Genomic DNA, 16,912 nt, shown 5'->3' on the forward strand with positions numbered 1-16,912 from the left:
ACAACTTGTGTCACACAGGCAGTCAACCTGTTACAGGTTTTTTGGTAAACCTGTTAATCATAGTCCAGTAACATTTTCAAGGCAGCTAAATCAATATCACTAATCTATACTCACATCACAGTCAACAAGTTAAAAACAACACACAGAATATATTCCACATGCTGTAGGACATCATTACACCTCCCTGTTTCTGGATGGAGAAGGAGCTAAGCGAGCAAAATGCTCCCACAGCCACACCCATCCCACAACGCAAACACAAATATACTACACTACTCTCCACAGTTTTCACACAAATTCTAAGTCTCACTCTAACATATAATTAAAATGAAATAATTTCACAAACACAGAGACGCTGTAGTCTATATTTTGGCTCACTCAGTAACAGAGGTGGCACGTCAACTGTTGGAGCATTTGTTATTAGGACTAAAATAATAAGAGTCTGGGACGATGGGTCATTGCCAACTAAGGGGAAAGTAATACATACAATGGGTAAAATTATGAAGCTCCATTGTGTAATGTTGTGCCTTCATAATATTTCTATTTTTTAGCAGTTGATCTTTAATGGAGCAGGGTATCAAACCTCAGTATGTTTTTTTACTGAGGTAATTTTGTTAACTCACTTATTTGATGAAATGGTTCCTGTTTTAAATCAAAGTGCTGCCAACTTTTGTCATCATATAGCCAGTATCTGTCATTTTCTTTATACTGCTTACAGCAGATTAACCAACTAGCATTTCCTCAAACAACATCTTTATAAAATTAAACGTTCCCTTCAAACATGTCCTTTTACCTCTTGTTTAGCTTGTGAATAACCAGATATGACAGTGACAAACACAAATGAATGTAAAGTCACTGCCACCCTGTCTCTTACAAATTGTATAATATGCAATGTTAAATTTAGGGAAAGATTAAGGTTTCAGTTAAACACTAATTGAAGAACCATCTTTTGTGACGGTAGAAGAAGGATACATTACTCTGAGTTGGAAGAATATGTCAAAATGTAATAGCCAATGCAAATTTTATACAACGAACAAAAAAGGCCATAGGGTTCAGTCACTAGAAAAACCATTACTGTTCAGAAAAAAAATAATGCTCTCAACATTTTTAAGTAATTTCTTTCACGTAACCTGTATTTGTATTTCATTTAAAGGTCCGATTCAGCAGGGAACTAAAAGCTGTTTTGCAGGGTTATTTATCATTTGCCCTTTACTGCTCTTACTTGCCCATCATAAAGAGCTACTTAATTACCAAATAGCTCATGCAGATAGCTGGATGTTTATGTGGTGTGTAGTTGTTACTATGGTTACCACTGCATTTTTGTCAGTTTGCTCGGAATAAGTCCTGTTTCTGTCCCTGCTTTTGTATTAGTGGAGAGGTGGGTCAGTAGTGGCTTGGCCTTTTTTTAAATTTCTTGTCATCTATCAGGCTTTTAAGCTCCACCAGATTCTGCTTTATACTGGTATCATTTCAACTGGTGCAGACTTCCCGGCTGTGGGATCATCAATACAAGCGCCCCTCGCACCACGAGCTCTCCGGTTCCCATGACAATAAGTGACTGCTTCTGGATTTTCACTCTCCGCTAAAATCAAGGCCAGTCGGCCAGGGAGAGGATCAATAGACGTATTGTTGCTCTTAGGATGGCTTGTCCTTCCAGGAAGTTACTGCTGCTGCAGGGGTCTGATCAATGACACTGTCAGAGAGACTGACAGAGACCAAGTCATTCATTCAGCAAGAGGCAGGGAGGGGGGCGATGGTGGGCAGTCTGAAGCAGGAAGCAGAGAGGGTGAGAGGGAGAGAAACTTGCAGGGAGGAATGTAAAGAAAGAAAATGGAGAGGCTAGATTTTATAGAAAAGACTGTGATAGAGATCTACAATTATGCCTAAGAGATGAATCCTGATTATTTTGCGACTGTGCTCGTAGATGTAAAAGTACAGACATTTATCATTTGTTTCATTATCATTTGAACAAATGTCTTTTATTTCGTTTGAAAACCACAAAGCACATTTCAGGAGATGATGTTTTAATTCAAAGAAAGCATAAAATACGCTGCTAGATGAAGTTTCAATATATGAAACTAAAACCAAAATCTTTACAGTTCTTTACGGTTCACATGAAAATTTGTATGTTGAGTACTGTTGGTGGGAACCACAGGGCAGAACAGAGAAGAGCAGCAGGAAGTGAAAGACATACCAGCATGTGACACCTGCTTCTCTCTTACAGTTAAAGTAAAAATTATTCTCTTAATCACTTTAGAACTCTAAATATCACCATAATAATGAGCATATTATTATTTGTGCATTCCTGCGAACATATATGTATGCACTCACACACACACATCAACATCGACAGGATGTGATCTGTGAGAAGGGATGTTATTAGACAATTTGTATTTTCTGACTCACACAGGGAATTTCCCTCTTCGGATTATCATAACTCAGATCAGACAGAGAGAGAGAGAGAGACATAAAGACAGACACAAAGAGAGAGAGAGAGGGAAAAGGAAATATGTTATCACATGAGGTGACAGACGAATGTAACTCTGGTCACAAGCTAACTTGCCCAAAAAAAATGAGACTCACACATACACTTAGAGAAAGACACACACACAGACACACACACTCTCTCTCTTTCTGTCCCCTCAAGGTGTGACTGTGTGTGACTGAATGCTTGTAAAGCTAAGTGATCAAACATTTAATTCAAAGCTCGGGGACCTGTTATCAAGTGTCATCAGAAAAGAAATTATAGTGTGGGTTGCTTTTTAAATGTCTGCAAACATGTAGAGACACACAGAGGATTTTTCCCCACCAACTCTAAAGTTAATCTGAGGTGGGCTTGAGGGGAAACTTACAGTAATGGGACTAGTTGGGGGAGGGAGGGGGGTGTAAGAGGGAGGAAGGGGCTCTAATTTCCTGTTTTTCTTTGTTGAGGTTTTGCCTGGGTTAATGTGTGATTATAGGAATATAAGAACAATCTCAGTAACCGTACATTTTGTCACCTTAAAAAGTATGCTGAAATATCTAACATATTTTTAACTCATTTAATCAGAATTTACAGTGAGACACTTGAATGGAGGAGCAGTACTTACGCTGACTTTGAATGCCTGGACAGTGTTGTCCAGCAGCAATATGTTGCACACAACCTGTGTGTGCTGCCTGTCTCGCTCCAGCTCCGTCGCCCGGACATTGTAGGATCTGCCAGCAGGCAAGCGGAAGCGCGCGCTCATCACGCTCCTACCAGGGTCTGCAACAAGCAAAGACACAGTGGAGAGGAGGACACGATGAGTGAGAGAAACAAGAAGTGAAATGGCGAAAGGAATTGGGGCATCATTCAGTCTAGGTCTGATCTGTGAAATTACATATTGCCTGTACTGTGTACTTAATTTATGACCAAGATGTTACTTCAGGCTACAAAATCCCCCTTCTGTTTACAAAGAACACAATAAGCCAATGTATAGTATGACATGATGTACGTTTCTCTCAACTGCCTTGGTGAAGGCAGGCCACACAGCAAGGCAAGTCTGTACAAGCACAGTGAAGCAGCAAAGACTGACTGCTTCATGAGAAAAGAATGTCAATGAGTAGGCAAGTACCAGATTCTCTACCAGGGAATGTGGAAACGATACAGCAGTCCAGAACTAAAACACACACAAGATACTATGAAATGAGACAAGCGTAAGAGCTTCAGATGTTTGCAACTCAGGATAAGAAAAAAGTAAGTACAACTAACAACAAGCATACCTGTTCATTTCAGCTGCCTGGTTTAATATACAAAAGCATTTATGAATTTTGAATTATTTTAATCTTCACTCCATTGTAATAACAACTTCACCCTGCATTTGTGTGCTTCAGCTTTTCCAGATGAAATCTGATCACACCTTTTAATTTTATCATTTCATCATCAATGTGCCTGGCTGGAACGGCTCGTGATTGGTCGGCAAACAGTGGCAGAGCAAACAGTGGCTGAGCCTGTCTGCTCATCAGTGGGAAAAAATAACAATAATTCAATCTGAAGCTGCTCCATTTAGAACAAACCAAAGCCCCTTATTATTGAGGCCACGTCTGACAGCTTTGCTTTGTCTCTCCAAACGGCTAACTGGTTGAATGTGGCTTGAGGTTTACAAAGGTAAAAAAAAAGTCTTTTCACAGTCATAATGGTATTGGCATATACAGTGGCTTAACATTTATTAGGGTGTATGGTGAATACCTTGAGTCTCCACTTGTTGCCTGGCAACCTCACTATGATGACAAGTAAACAGTAAGTTACTATGCCTTGTCAGGAAAATGACTGTATTTCTCAAAATGTTTGACTATTCCTTTAAAAGTGCTATATGTTTGTTTTTCCTATTGCTGCATAGTCAACATTAGCATTAACAGCCACCAGTCCAGCACCAAACATACTATACTACATACTACATACTACTTTACAACTTCATTACAAGCTGTCTCCAGCCGTGGAAAGTGATGCCAATGCTACCTCTTGTTTTGCTTCTATTTCTGTTGTTTCTAATTAGCATGCTAACTGGCTGAAGTTTGATGCTGGACTTTAAATGTTGACATGCTGTTTGGACTGCTGTCCATAGATCAGTCAATGATGAATGTTAAATAATTGTATCACAAAGATGAACTCTACTTTTACTCTTTAAACAACCCGAGAGACAAATTGTGTGTAACCAAAAGCTCCATGTGTGTGATCATGTATATGGACTGAGAGTTTCACAAGTCAACTCTGCCTGTTTTTGTGCAGCTGCAACAGTGTTTTCAGTATTTTATATTTTGTTGTGCAACATATGCCATTGCAGTGGGTTTGTGCCCTTCCTGTCCGCCTCCTGTTTTTTTATTCTTAGGTGATCTACCATGACAGGAGACATAATAACTCCACAAGGGTCACGGCCCCGTCATCAAGAGCTGCTGTATTTGTACCGATGGCTCTGTGTGAGCACATTTGTGTGTGTCTATAGTATATATGGAGGCCTCTCTGCACGTCTGAGCTGCTTGTCACTATATATAAGCATAAACCCCATAACCACGGGCAGATGGTGTGCACACTGTGCACACACATACAAAACTACACGTGCTTGAGGCCACTGCTAACAACCACAACACTCTGTCTTGTCACCTCAAGACATTCATGCTACACACAAACATACATGATTATTACATCTTTAACAGGTGGTTTCAATATGTACAGTATAAGCTGTGTGACTGCATCTTAAAGCAAAATTGCTGAAACAAGGTCATATGATGAGAGGGAAACATTGGGCATCTATGATGGGTACCGGTACTTGTGTGCCTTTTAAAATATAATAAACTATAAAATAATATCATAAATATACTATAAAATAATATAGATTAATACTCAATAGTATTATGACATTTGACATTTTTGCTAATGTCTAGTCAATTTTTAACATTATTTCTCTAGAATACAATAGCATCTCTGTCTGACAGTAACAATACTGACATACCTCCAAAGCTCACTAATTAACATATGTGTAATGTCTGTACACATTCTGTAGACACTCAGTGTGTAAGTGTAAGTGTAAAAACAAAAAATTGTGGTTTTACAGAGGCTTATGAGGCGATTCCTTGGCAGGACACACTAACTACTAGGAGTCTCGTAGTCACTGGGCAACCAGCAGGGACTGCAGAAAGTCACTGCCAAGCTCAGCTAACCATCCCCTGGCTCGACCCTCATATTTAACAGATATGGGGATGGTAGAAATCTTCTCATCTAACGCTCAACAAGAAAGGAAATTAAGCGAATTACCCAAAATGTTGAACTATTCCTTTGAATGACACAGTTTTGGTGGAAAATATGTTTGGTTGTTTGTTTGTTGCTTTTTCCCTCAGTGAAGCTGGCAGAGATGGGCATGTCTATGACCCTCTGAAAACTGTTTCAGTAAACAGTAAGTTTCTCTTGTTACTCTGACACTGGAACATCATCACATTTCATGGCCGTGGTGCTACTAATACTTTCACAAAATGACTCAATACATGTTTTTTTTTAAAGAGAATAAGAACAGTAACTCTTATCAGCACATAATTAATGGGGCGTCATATTGGTGTAACACATTGAAAAGAATATCACCCCAAATACCATAATATATTTTAAAGGCTCACTTCACCAGTTCTGCATATCAAGATAAGTGGGGTAAGTCTTAGCCTGTGAAAACAGTTCTATAATGTCATCTGTGGCCCTGGAGGAATGTGAAAAAAGTTGTCAGCAGGGTTGTCGCATTTGTGGCTTTGAGGCTTTGATTAATGGAAAGTTTGAGATTTTCTCTGTACTACAGCAATGCTGCACTATCTCACATGAAAATAACGCTGCCCCCACTATGTAACGTCAGTAGAAATTCTTACACTGTTATGAAATAGAGAATTAGCCTACACAGGAAAAGAGCAGAGGCGTTTCTAACAAAGAAAGGCTTCTGAGCTGTATTACAGGAAGTGCAGGACAGATAGCAGGTAACATCCAACCAGGCGTGAAGCTGGTCATACCGTAAGTCGTGATGAGATGATGAGATCGATTCGCTCCACCAACAGAACAACCACAAACATGCATAAGTACAGGCACACAGCCACGAATGCATGACAGAGCACCACGACACAGGCAAACATGCACGCTGACGCAGGCATGCAGGCAACGCCAGCCGTAGCACGGTCAGCTTGGGAAACAGAGCAAACGGACCAGTGAGATGAGCAGAAGGGGATGCAGAGATGAAGCCATGCAGAAGGAAGGAAGGACTGAGGGACGCGCTCCTATCACTCGCTCACACTGAGGAACAGCAGTGGGATACGAGGATGATGAGCTCTGACACACAGACGCTGTCCACAGGCTGCGTCACCTTCCCTGCTCTTTTCCTGTCCTGACATTTTTCTGCCATCCAGCTGAAGACAATTTAAAGACAGCGGACCTCAGCACTGGGCCATCTCTGTAATATGCATTACCTTATCATTTAAACACAGCTCTACAGTTTTTTTTCCCCAAGTAGCAGCTTAAATTACTGGGATCATTTATACACATTTATCATATTTTATTTCATTTCTTCTTCTGCTGTATTCTTCACTATCCTGTTCTATTGTATCATTTTCTGTTCTGCTGCATTCTATTCTCAGGGTTCTATAATTTTCTGCTCTGCTGTTTTTCTTTCAGTTTTGCTCTGCTGAGCTGGACAGGACTGCCACACTCCCCTGAGAGAACCCTCCGGAACTCCGGAAGCACGCTACCATTATTGCTTCCTGCAGTCAGCAGAGCTTACAAACAGGCAGGCGAGTGTGTGTGTGTGTGTGTGTGAGGGCTCTTGACCCTAAAGCTTCCCTCACTGGTGGGCTCCTCTGGCTCTCTCAGCTTATTGCAAACACAGACAGTCCTGCAGCCTTCCCGTCTGTACACAGCATTACACGCCCTTCACATAAACACACCTACTGCAATGCATAAACATGCACATATGCACACACACACACAAAAGTTATCTAACATAAACATCAGGTCATGTATTGCTCCAGTTTATCAGGATACGCACTTACTCATACACACAAACATGGACGTACAATGATAAAACTACAACATCTATGCTAACAGAACAAAAGTCTTCAAAGGAAAAGTTACTGAACAAGACACCGGACTGTCCCAGTTCAAATACGGGCTGATTAGTGAACTTCATTTGCCCCGTGCATTTCTATTTATATCCCTAATTTCTTCAAAAGAATCTGAAAATGTTGTATGTTTCTTTTTTTCCTGTCCCTTTGTGTTGCTGTGGAATAATAACAATAATAAGCAAGCAGTTAGGAATCCCAAAGGAACTGTACATCACTGCTCCGCAGTGTTTCATAAAGCATAAACTAGGCCACAGACAAACAGGTGGTCAATTACAGATGTGTGCCAGTGTGTGTGTGTGAGAGAGAGTGAGAGAGAGAGACAGAGAGATATTGCAGGAAGCTTGCGATTTTCTGTGAGTTTTCATAATAAATGACTGGAAAAATACTACTTAAAATCCCTCATAGATCTTTCTCTTTTTTCACATATGATGTTTAAAAAAGAACACAGGAATGAAACATGCTCTATAAACAGAGAGGATGTCTGCATGACACAGACTCAAACCTGGCCTGACCCACTGAAATATTTTAGTTATTCTGTCTTCATAAAGAAAGAAGTATGCTTGGTATTCAGCTATGAAGTCCAAGATCTGCGCTCTGAAAAAAGACTTCCTGTTCCATGTGTTTCTTTCCACTGTGCCACACTCACCCTTCCTCTGTCTACCTGTGTTTCTTTAGACACCTACACCCTCCCTCATTCACCTTCTTCACCACTGCTTCCCTCCTAGTGTTTGTTGTCACACTCCCTCTCCTTTTTCCTCTGCCTACCATTCACCCTCCCCTGCCCACATTCAACCACCCCAATGATCGCTTTTATTCTACTTATTTTATGTGGAGCAACAAGAACAGCAGGCAGGGTGCTGTTTAGTGTGAATGTGTGTGTGTGTGTGTAACTGATGGATTTAAACAAAGCATTTAATGTGTCTGTGTGGGGGAGGTGGGGTGCCAGGGAAGCTGTAGCTTTAGGAATGCGGGCAGCGACTGACCTCTGACCTCGTTTAGGGGTAGACATATGTGGCCCTGCCTAATGGTAAAGTCATATAGTGCTGCTTGTCATCTGATTGCTACAGTATAGTCTCTTTTAAAAGAAGAGACCCAAACAGTGTAATAAAGGTTTTCTAATCTGAGGGTTCTCATGATTTCTTTCATTTTGACAATTCTCTTGCACACCTGTCTTCAAAAATTAGACTTTTGTTTCAACTTTTGTAAACATTTCTTTAGAAAAGTCATGGCGAATTGAAAAAATACTGACACATATTTTTCAAAAAGTAATGACAAACTTAAGAAGCTTCTAAACTTCTCAAGATTCATAAGACAATTCTCATTGGATGATTGTTGATGCTGTAGCACTCATCACAGTTCAGTTATACAGACTTGCAGACATCTGCAAACCTATGCTTGAACTTCACTGAGCCCTTTTGGAATAAGCCTCTCCAAGTGCATGAATGAAAAGTCTGAGTCAGTCTGCCTGACTACATTGATTAGAAAAACCAGTCCAGTCCAGTCCTCAGCTCCCTACAACCCTTTATTTTATTTTTTTTTTATTTCAACATAAATGATAAACATGTGCTACGAAAATATGGAATAATAGCCCCAATCTGTAGCCCCAAGGATTTGCCAAAATTAAATTTTATTATATTTGTATTTAGCATTGTGAAAGTAGAACGTGTTTGGCCACAGCTATCACTAGATGCTATTAATGGGCCGTGTTTAACAGATGGCAGCTTTAAAGTCAAACTAATAATAAATGGCATGTTTTTCATGCTACAGCATACAGAACAGATCTACTTTGTAAATTGCATGTGCTCCTTTTTGAGGAAGAAAATCAGTATTTTAAAAAAAGTTAATCCTCATTTATACAAGTTGGTTTCATGACTGTGCCTTGTCTGTTCACGTTCCTACACAGACTGAACACTTATCTGTATACAGCCATTTCAGCACAAAGCAGTAGTTTTCACCATTCTATCGTTAGATGATGCTAACAGCATGAGACAACACAAAAAGAGCCACAGACTTTGAACAACAACCCCTACTGGCTTTCAAGCTAGTCTATAAATGGACACCTCTTGCCGCTGAGTGTGAAAGTCACTTTGATGCAGATTCGACCGCAAAAAGGCGACTTGTAATTTCAGTTGGACTTGCAGAGAATCAATTTTGGCAATAAAAAATATAAACAAAACCAAGCATTTTTACAATGAAAAATTCACAAGGTGCCTTTAAAATAATATGCTCCATTTGTTCCATTTTGCAAAAATACAATGCAAAATGAGAAAAGAAAGTCATGCATCAGTCAGTGTGTCCTGCGGAAAAACCTTTCAGCAGCTTCTTACTGTGGTGTCTGCCTTTTGGTAACTATGAATCGCTCATCCAATGAACAGTCTTTTTCCACATGTATTCTATGCAACTTTCTTTACATCTATTTTTATTGTATTGTAAACAATATCTATAATATCTATATCATACAAAATTGAAAGTGATTGACATTAAATAATTAACTTGTGTGACAGTCGATTTATTTGCTGGTGAAGGTGATAACAGGCTGACTGACCAAAAGCTTCAGATTTTCATTTTAATCAGATTGTGAGTCAGATGTCTCTGAAAACGTGAATCATGTCGCTTAAACATAAAGCATAAACATCACGTCACAACATTCTGTTCTTCTACTCTCCACCTCAACCTGATGTTCTATGCCTCGCCATATCCTTTTGTCCTCTGTGGCCACACTGCTCTTTCATCTTGCTCTCCCCCCTCCCTTCATCCCTATACATGCATCTTTTCTCCATTTTCTACTTCTTTTCTCTAGAGCTGTTCCCTCCGCTCTCGCTTTCCCTTTTGACCTTGCTAACATGCATTTCCCTCTAGCTGCAGAGCCAAATGCATGCACAGGGACATTTCTCTTGCCCTCCAACAACTTAATAACATGTATTCTTTCTATAGTGTTATTCTATACAGTTACATCAGGCTTTTCCAGCGATTCACATGATTTGCCACTGCTCAGAAAGGGATTTCAAATGGTTAAAGGTGGAGGGGGAACATGTTGGGGGAGAGACAACTACATGCAACCCCCCGTCCCATATTAAGTCTTGTGGTGAGACACCCTCTGGCTAGAAGCACATACCTCTAATCAGTGCGACTTCCACGGCCATGCTGGATTTAAAACCGTAACACCCTGGCGGCTACAATTAATCTGTTTTTTTTTTAATTATATAGTTTATTTTATTTCATGTTTATGTGACAGAATTTACACTTTTGTGGTTCTCAGTGTGCCAGACAACATCACACTACAATCATTTTAATAGCTCTGGAAACAAAACATCTCTTGAAGGTCCATACATTTCACACGATAGTCTATTACACACAAAAAAAAACACATGCTTTTAATAAAACAGCCAACATAAGAGTTCAATATGCCCACTGATAACATCTTCACTTCAATCACAGATGTTATATACACAGCAAACATTCATGTATAATCTAAAAAAAGCAAACAATGCAACTATAGAAACTTACAGGTAAAAACTTTTGTATGATTGTAGCTGCAGCTAACACACACACACAGACACACACCATGGTTTTTCTGGCTTAAGCTGATGGTTTGAATTTACATATAGCACAAAGGTCACAGTGGTGGTTGGCAAGCAGTGGTGAAGGAAGCCCACATTTTTAGGTCTCCTGCTTTGAGCTAACACTGCAAGTAACAACTTGCTACTGCGTTGTAAATACATTAACATCCAACTATTCCATTTACAAATATTTATTCACTGTGGTCAAAGTGTACTGTGCAACAGCAGTCCTAGGAATAATTCAACCAACAGTCTAACCACTGAAAAAAAAAACATAATATGAAAGGCACATGGCTGCTTAAATAATCGATTTAATTCCCAACACACAGACAACTGTTGCTTTTTTCCATTTCTTTTAATCATCTCATAAAACTTGTGTTCTGTTCTATCCAGCTGGTATGAAACATGTAGCCGTCTCTGCAGGAAGCACTGCTCTTTAAAGGTGACAGCGATCACAATGCTTCTAAGCTTTTGTATAACTTCAGTTCATTTAAGTTGCAAGGGGTCCTTAACAGTAAAAGAAAAAAGAAAAAGAAAAGCAGTGAGACAGTGTTACCTCATTTATGTAACAAAGGGCCCTCTACTTCACAGCAATGTACACACACAGACGTGCATACAGAACAACAACGCCAGCACACACACAGGAAAACAGAGAGCTGAGAAACAGAGATGCTGGTTTGATTAAAGCAGCACATTCCCCTAATTTTTTCCTTTCCTGCTGACACTGGCACCTTTAAATGTTACCAGGGGTCATGTTCTGAGAACGCTGCAAATTTCCACCCACATCCACCTCAACCCTGCACATTCCTGCCCCACCACCAGGGAGGCCAGGTGTTTTGTACCAAGCACACTCCCTCCTGCTGCTGCTGCTGCTACGTTGGGTTAGGGGGCAAAGCAGCTCATATACGTGGCTGAAGACAACAGACACGTTTACACCACACAGATGTGAAACAATACTGGAAGTAACTACACCTACTGAGGCCTGGGAGTTTCAACTGAAATTTAATCTGGAGTCCCACGTTTTATGTCTGAACTTTTGTATAATTTCATTCAGAATTTAAAAGAGTCACTTTCCAGTCATTGTATTGTCTCCTTTGTGACAATTTTTTAAAGATTTCAATGCCAAACCAAGCAGTAACCTGAATGCATCATTATATCACAAATTCAACAGTGGCAACATCTGATTTGTCATTTTCCACCAGTCAAAAGTACAGTTGTACTGTATATCTTTACAATTAAGTAACTATTCTAATTTTGTTAAAAGATCCACCACTGCTCCAAGCAAGAGTGAATGTGTGTTTATCAGCATGTAGGATCAATAAGCAGTAAGTTAATCTGCCTCTCTTCATTAAGATGTATGAGCCCCCTTGACACCATACACCATAAAGAGTAAGTAAAGCACACATATGCACAAGCAAACATAAATATTCATGGGTGATCATGTGTACGTGAGCCGATGCTGACTCTTGATTTGAATTTTGATTGTTTAAACTGATAGGAACTGTGTGTGAATGTGTTGAGTATCTACAGTAACATCCATCCACACGTACACACATTAAAATATTTTACAATGCTTTCAGTATTAGTTGTAGAAGTCTGTTAAAAGGTCCAGAAAGCTCTAAAAATATTTGATTCTGAATTATGTACAATCCACGTCTTTGAGGGCTAAAAACAAAGTATATGTGCAACAAAACACACCCACATGTGCCTACACAGCTGTATCATGGATATTAACTTCAAGCAGTGATGCAGTAAGAAAGAAAGTTAAAGTTCAATGAGTTGGTGAGTCGGGCATCAACACTCCAAACCTTAAAAATGAGAATTGGTTTACAAAGTGTTAAGCACTTTGATGCTAATCATGTGAAAGCAGCTTTAGAATTGCCTGAATGCGCCAAAGTGCTCATACAGGTCTTACAGTGAAAGAACCCAGTTGCCATGAAGCATGAAAACAATTTCAACAGATTATTCTACCTTGCAATTCAGTGGCATGGAGTGCAGTGAAATATCACAGATTTTTTTTTTAGTTCAGAGTGCAGAATTACTTGATTTTCTCTGGAAAAAGGCAAATACAGTTAATGCAATTCTAATGGACATTACAGGCTGGGACGAGAACCAACTGATAATGTAATAATAGCATAATAATTGACAGAATGACATAACTTCCTGACTCAAAAACATGGAATATGTGTTACATCACTCTACACTCCCTTTTTCTGTACATAAGTGACCCCAGGAATAGTGTGAAGAAATTTACACCAGTGTAGACTTGTCCACCCTGAGCCACTGCTAACAACAGGGACCAACACAAGTTTAATATAAATATATTCAAAATAAAGGCTTGATTTTGGCAAAGTAACCAAATCGGTCAGTCTCTTTGAAAAAGGCAGAGAGACGACAGCATGTGACGAAGTCATGATGACTACATGATTTACTTAATCCCCTGCACCCTCTGGATGACCTTGTATTCCTATTCTTAGAAGCTATAGCTGCTGAGGCCATGATACTCAAACACTGCTAAACCAATCAGAACGTATCTCATCAAACTTCAACCCATCTCTTCATTATCTGGCTCGCCCAACACGACTCAAGACTTTTTCTAAGAAGCCATAGCTATGCCATTCTTGCTCTTTGCCAAGAAAATAGAAGTAGACTGTGACTGCCATTTAAAATGAGAGAAAGGCAGTGGGGTAGATGAGGAGAGAGTACTAGGAAAAGGCTTTTATCATAAGCCTAATAGAAGTAATCCAACAGTCATTTTCCTGGAAACTCTGCAGTCTCCTGCTACTGACCAGAGCTGTACTAAAATACTAGTCTTTGTAGAAAAAATACAATACAATCTACTCTGCTGGCTTGTTTGTATGTTATAGATACTTAACCTTGAAAAGAAATGAAGACATAGAACAACACAAAAGAAACAAAAAATATATATACACACACTGCATTCAGTAAAAAGACAGAGGCTCTTCTCTAGAAATTTACAGTACACAATGTGAACACTACACACGTGTTTGCATTACTAGCTAACACCTACGACTAATGTAAATATAAATGGGAAGCTGAGTAGTAAACTCACACTATCTAATGAACACATCCATTGAACACAGTATAACATGCTAAAACACACTTTGTTTCCTTCACACTTGGATCTGTATGCTCACAAAGTCACACATGAAAACTGATGCACAACATCTGCTGCTTTGGAATGTCTAAAAGTTAATTGTCTAGTCACCTTAAGCTGTTCACATCTGAGAAAAACAGATTTTACCTTCAGCATGTTGCTGTACCTGGTGTGACGTGTGTGTGTGTGTGTGTGTGTCCATGGCTGGGACATACCATAGGCATGTAGAGTCTGCTCTGTTTTGCTGATGAAAGGCATTCTTCTTGATGCATAATTGAGGATACCTGAAGCTCTGCCTAAGTTTTACATGGATCCACATCATTTATTTTGTGATCACCACCATCTTTTCAGTCACATTTACTTTTTAGACAGCAGAATGGTTTGACCCTACAGTGCCGCTCTGCAAGCCTAGAAGTTTCTGTGGGTGGGGAAAACACAGGTGCAATTTTTTTTGCATTTTTTGGGTTGAGAGAAACAGTGACAACAGAAAGGGGATGTGGCTAGCAGTACTGTGAATGCTCAAGATCGAGGACCTACAAAATATTATAACTCAGAAACTGTCCTTGGGGTTGATTACAATCAACTGCAAACTATTCCGATACACTGCTAAACAGCCAAAAGGTCGTACTGCGACACGGGAGACTCAAGCGGAAAAGGTGTCTCAAATGTGCAGTTGATGATTATACAGCTTGTTTGAATGTAATCCATAGCTGATAAAACACAAAGCATGTGTGTGGGAGAGGTGTTAGGGGGTATCTCTGCACCACAGGTTGTATGAAGAGGTGAAGATGAGGAGATGGAGATGTGTGGAACACTTTGTGGTTGGTAAACAGGGCCAAAACAGGAAAGCGTGGGCCCACCTGACAGTCACCTCGTACTCAGTACAATGTTTCCACACTGTAGAAAAGAAGGTTAGCTGTTGGTGAAAAATACTGAGACAGCAATTTCTCACTCTTTTTTTTTTTTTTTTTGCATGTCCTGAGGTGTGAAGGCAGAAATTTGTGACTGGATTAATCCACTTGAAGGCCATAGTTTGCTTTGTACAAAATATCAAGCTGTATGATTACATGTTTACCTCAAACAGCTTGTACAAAATCTCCCATGATCAGGCTTTTTGAGCGAAGCTTTACTTCTGCTTGCATCAGGTAACGCAGCGCGCTGTCAACGTCCTGACACAGGAGAAACAGCCTTCTGCTGGCACAGCTTTGATACAGAATACTGTGTGACAATAATCCAATTTATTAAACGAACCAAATATTGAATCTAATAAAACATACCAAAGCATTACTGCACTGTTTTTTCTGAAGCATTGGCATGTGACCAGCTGGAACAATGCAAGCCAGTGTGTTTACATATTCAAACATATTATCTAACATTAGCTATTTTGGGCTGACCACATGTATTCTGTAGCATTAACTTTATTAATTCTTTTTTAATTAATACTTATATACAGGTTGTTGTAGAATTGTATTTTTAATTTTAACTCATAATGTAACCTTATAAGGTTACAAAAAAGGCTCGTACAGGTCATGCACTTGTGGTAGTGCAACACTTGACTGATATACAACAACCTGCAATCTACACAAACATGGGTAGCCTGTTCTGCATTAATCTGATTTTACAAAAGAAGATTAGCGCAACCCCAGACCGAAGTGAGGGCTTAAATGAACCAATGAAACAGATTCAACTTCAGCGTAATTATGTTACTGTATAAAGAAGAAATGTTAAGAACACAAACTAAGGACTGAGACCCACCAAGCACAAGAAACATTTGGGTTTATATAATTTTTGGAATCTTTAAGGATATTTTATGGTTCTGGAGAGATGCTTTTAGATTGTGAATATTTGGATTCCTGATGTCCAGGGGTGACTGAACCAGTTCGGCCAGTTTACACACCTTGTGTTCCAGCTAAGCACCAGCTTTTGTCATAATCTGAGCACTTTCTGTGAAATCCCTCTTTATGCTTTTCTTTCGACACCTTGCTCTTATTGAACATAAACACAACAGCATCCTGTAAACTTCCAACCAGTATATACAGCTCAGTTTTTCCGCGGTTGTTGCACTTGTTGGATTTGATGAGTGAAGGGAGCATGTAAGTGCTCCACAACCAGAACATACAACTCGACACAGCAAGATATTTGATATCCAAATAAGTTCTCAACTGCAGCATCTAAAAGTGACTGTCAAATGGCCTGAGGAACAAACCTGAACTAGCAAACCATGAAGTAAAATTACTGCCACTGCTCACAGTGGTGGCTTTGCCAGTGTTAATCAGTTGCCAGGTTGATGCTTGAGCAAGAGGTGCTAAAACATGCACAGATTCAGGGTCCGCTATAATTAATGTGTGTTAGATTAAAGTGTCCAAGAAATGTCATGTATTGTCCTCTTGCTAGCAGTGTCTCTGCTGGCTCAGAGGCTGATAGAGACAAAGTAGGCAGAGTAGCCATGAGTCAGCCAGAGCCAGCCCCCTGCCTCATGCTGAAATCAGAGAAACCACAAGAATGTAACAGCTTCTGTTATTATCCCTCCCTGCTGCCTCCCTGCCTGATAGCCTGCCCCAGAAAATAGCAGCGAGGCTGCCTGTTTCCCTAGCACACACACTCAGACACACACAGTCTTGTTCTCATGTTCTCT

At 39.8% G+C, this 16,912-nt stretch overlaps 1 protein-coding gene across 5 annotated transcripts in view; it reads right to left on the reverse strand.

Annotated features, from left to right (window-relative positions):
- Positions 1 to 16,912, reverse strand: part of ptpn4a (protein tyrosine phosphatase non-receptor type 4a) — a 63,041-nt gene that overhangs the window by 34,979 nt on the left and 11,150 nt on the right. For 4 of the 5 annotated variants that reach the window (XM_041056972.1, XM_041056970.1, XM_041056971.1 and 1 more), the window contains exon 2: positions 3,087 to 3,241. In XM_041056972.1, coding sequence (XP_040912906.1) covers positions 3,087 to 3,224 — 138 coding nt within the window. In that variant the 5' untranslated portion in view covers positions 3,225 to 3,241. Of the gene's footprint in view, positions 1 to 2,403; positions 2,472 to 3,086; positions 3,242 to 16,912 lie in introns of those variants that run through there. The other variant, XM_041056974.1, reaches the window with a different exon arrangement.

This window comes from Toxotes jaculatrix, chromosome 15 (assembly GCF_017976425.1).
Source record: "Toxotes jaculatrix isolate fToxJac2 chromosome 15, fToxJac2.pri, whole genome shotgun sequence".
Taxonomy (NCBI): Eukaryota; Metazoa; Chordata; class Actinopteri; family Toxotidae; genus Toxotes; species Toxotes jaculatrix.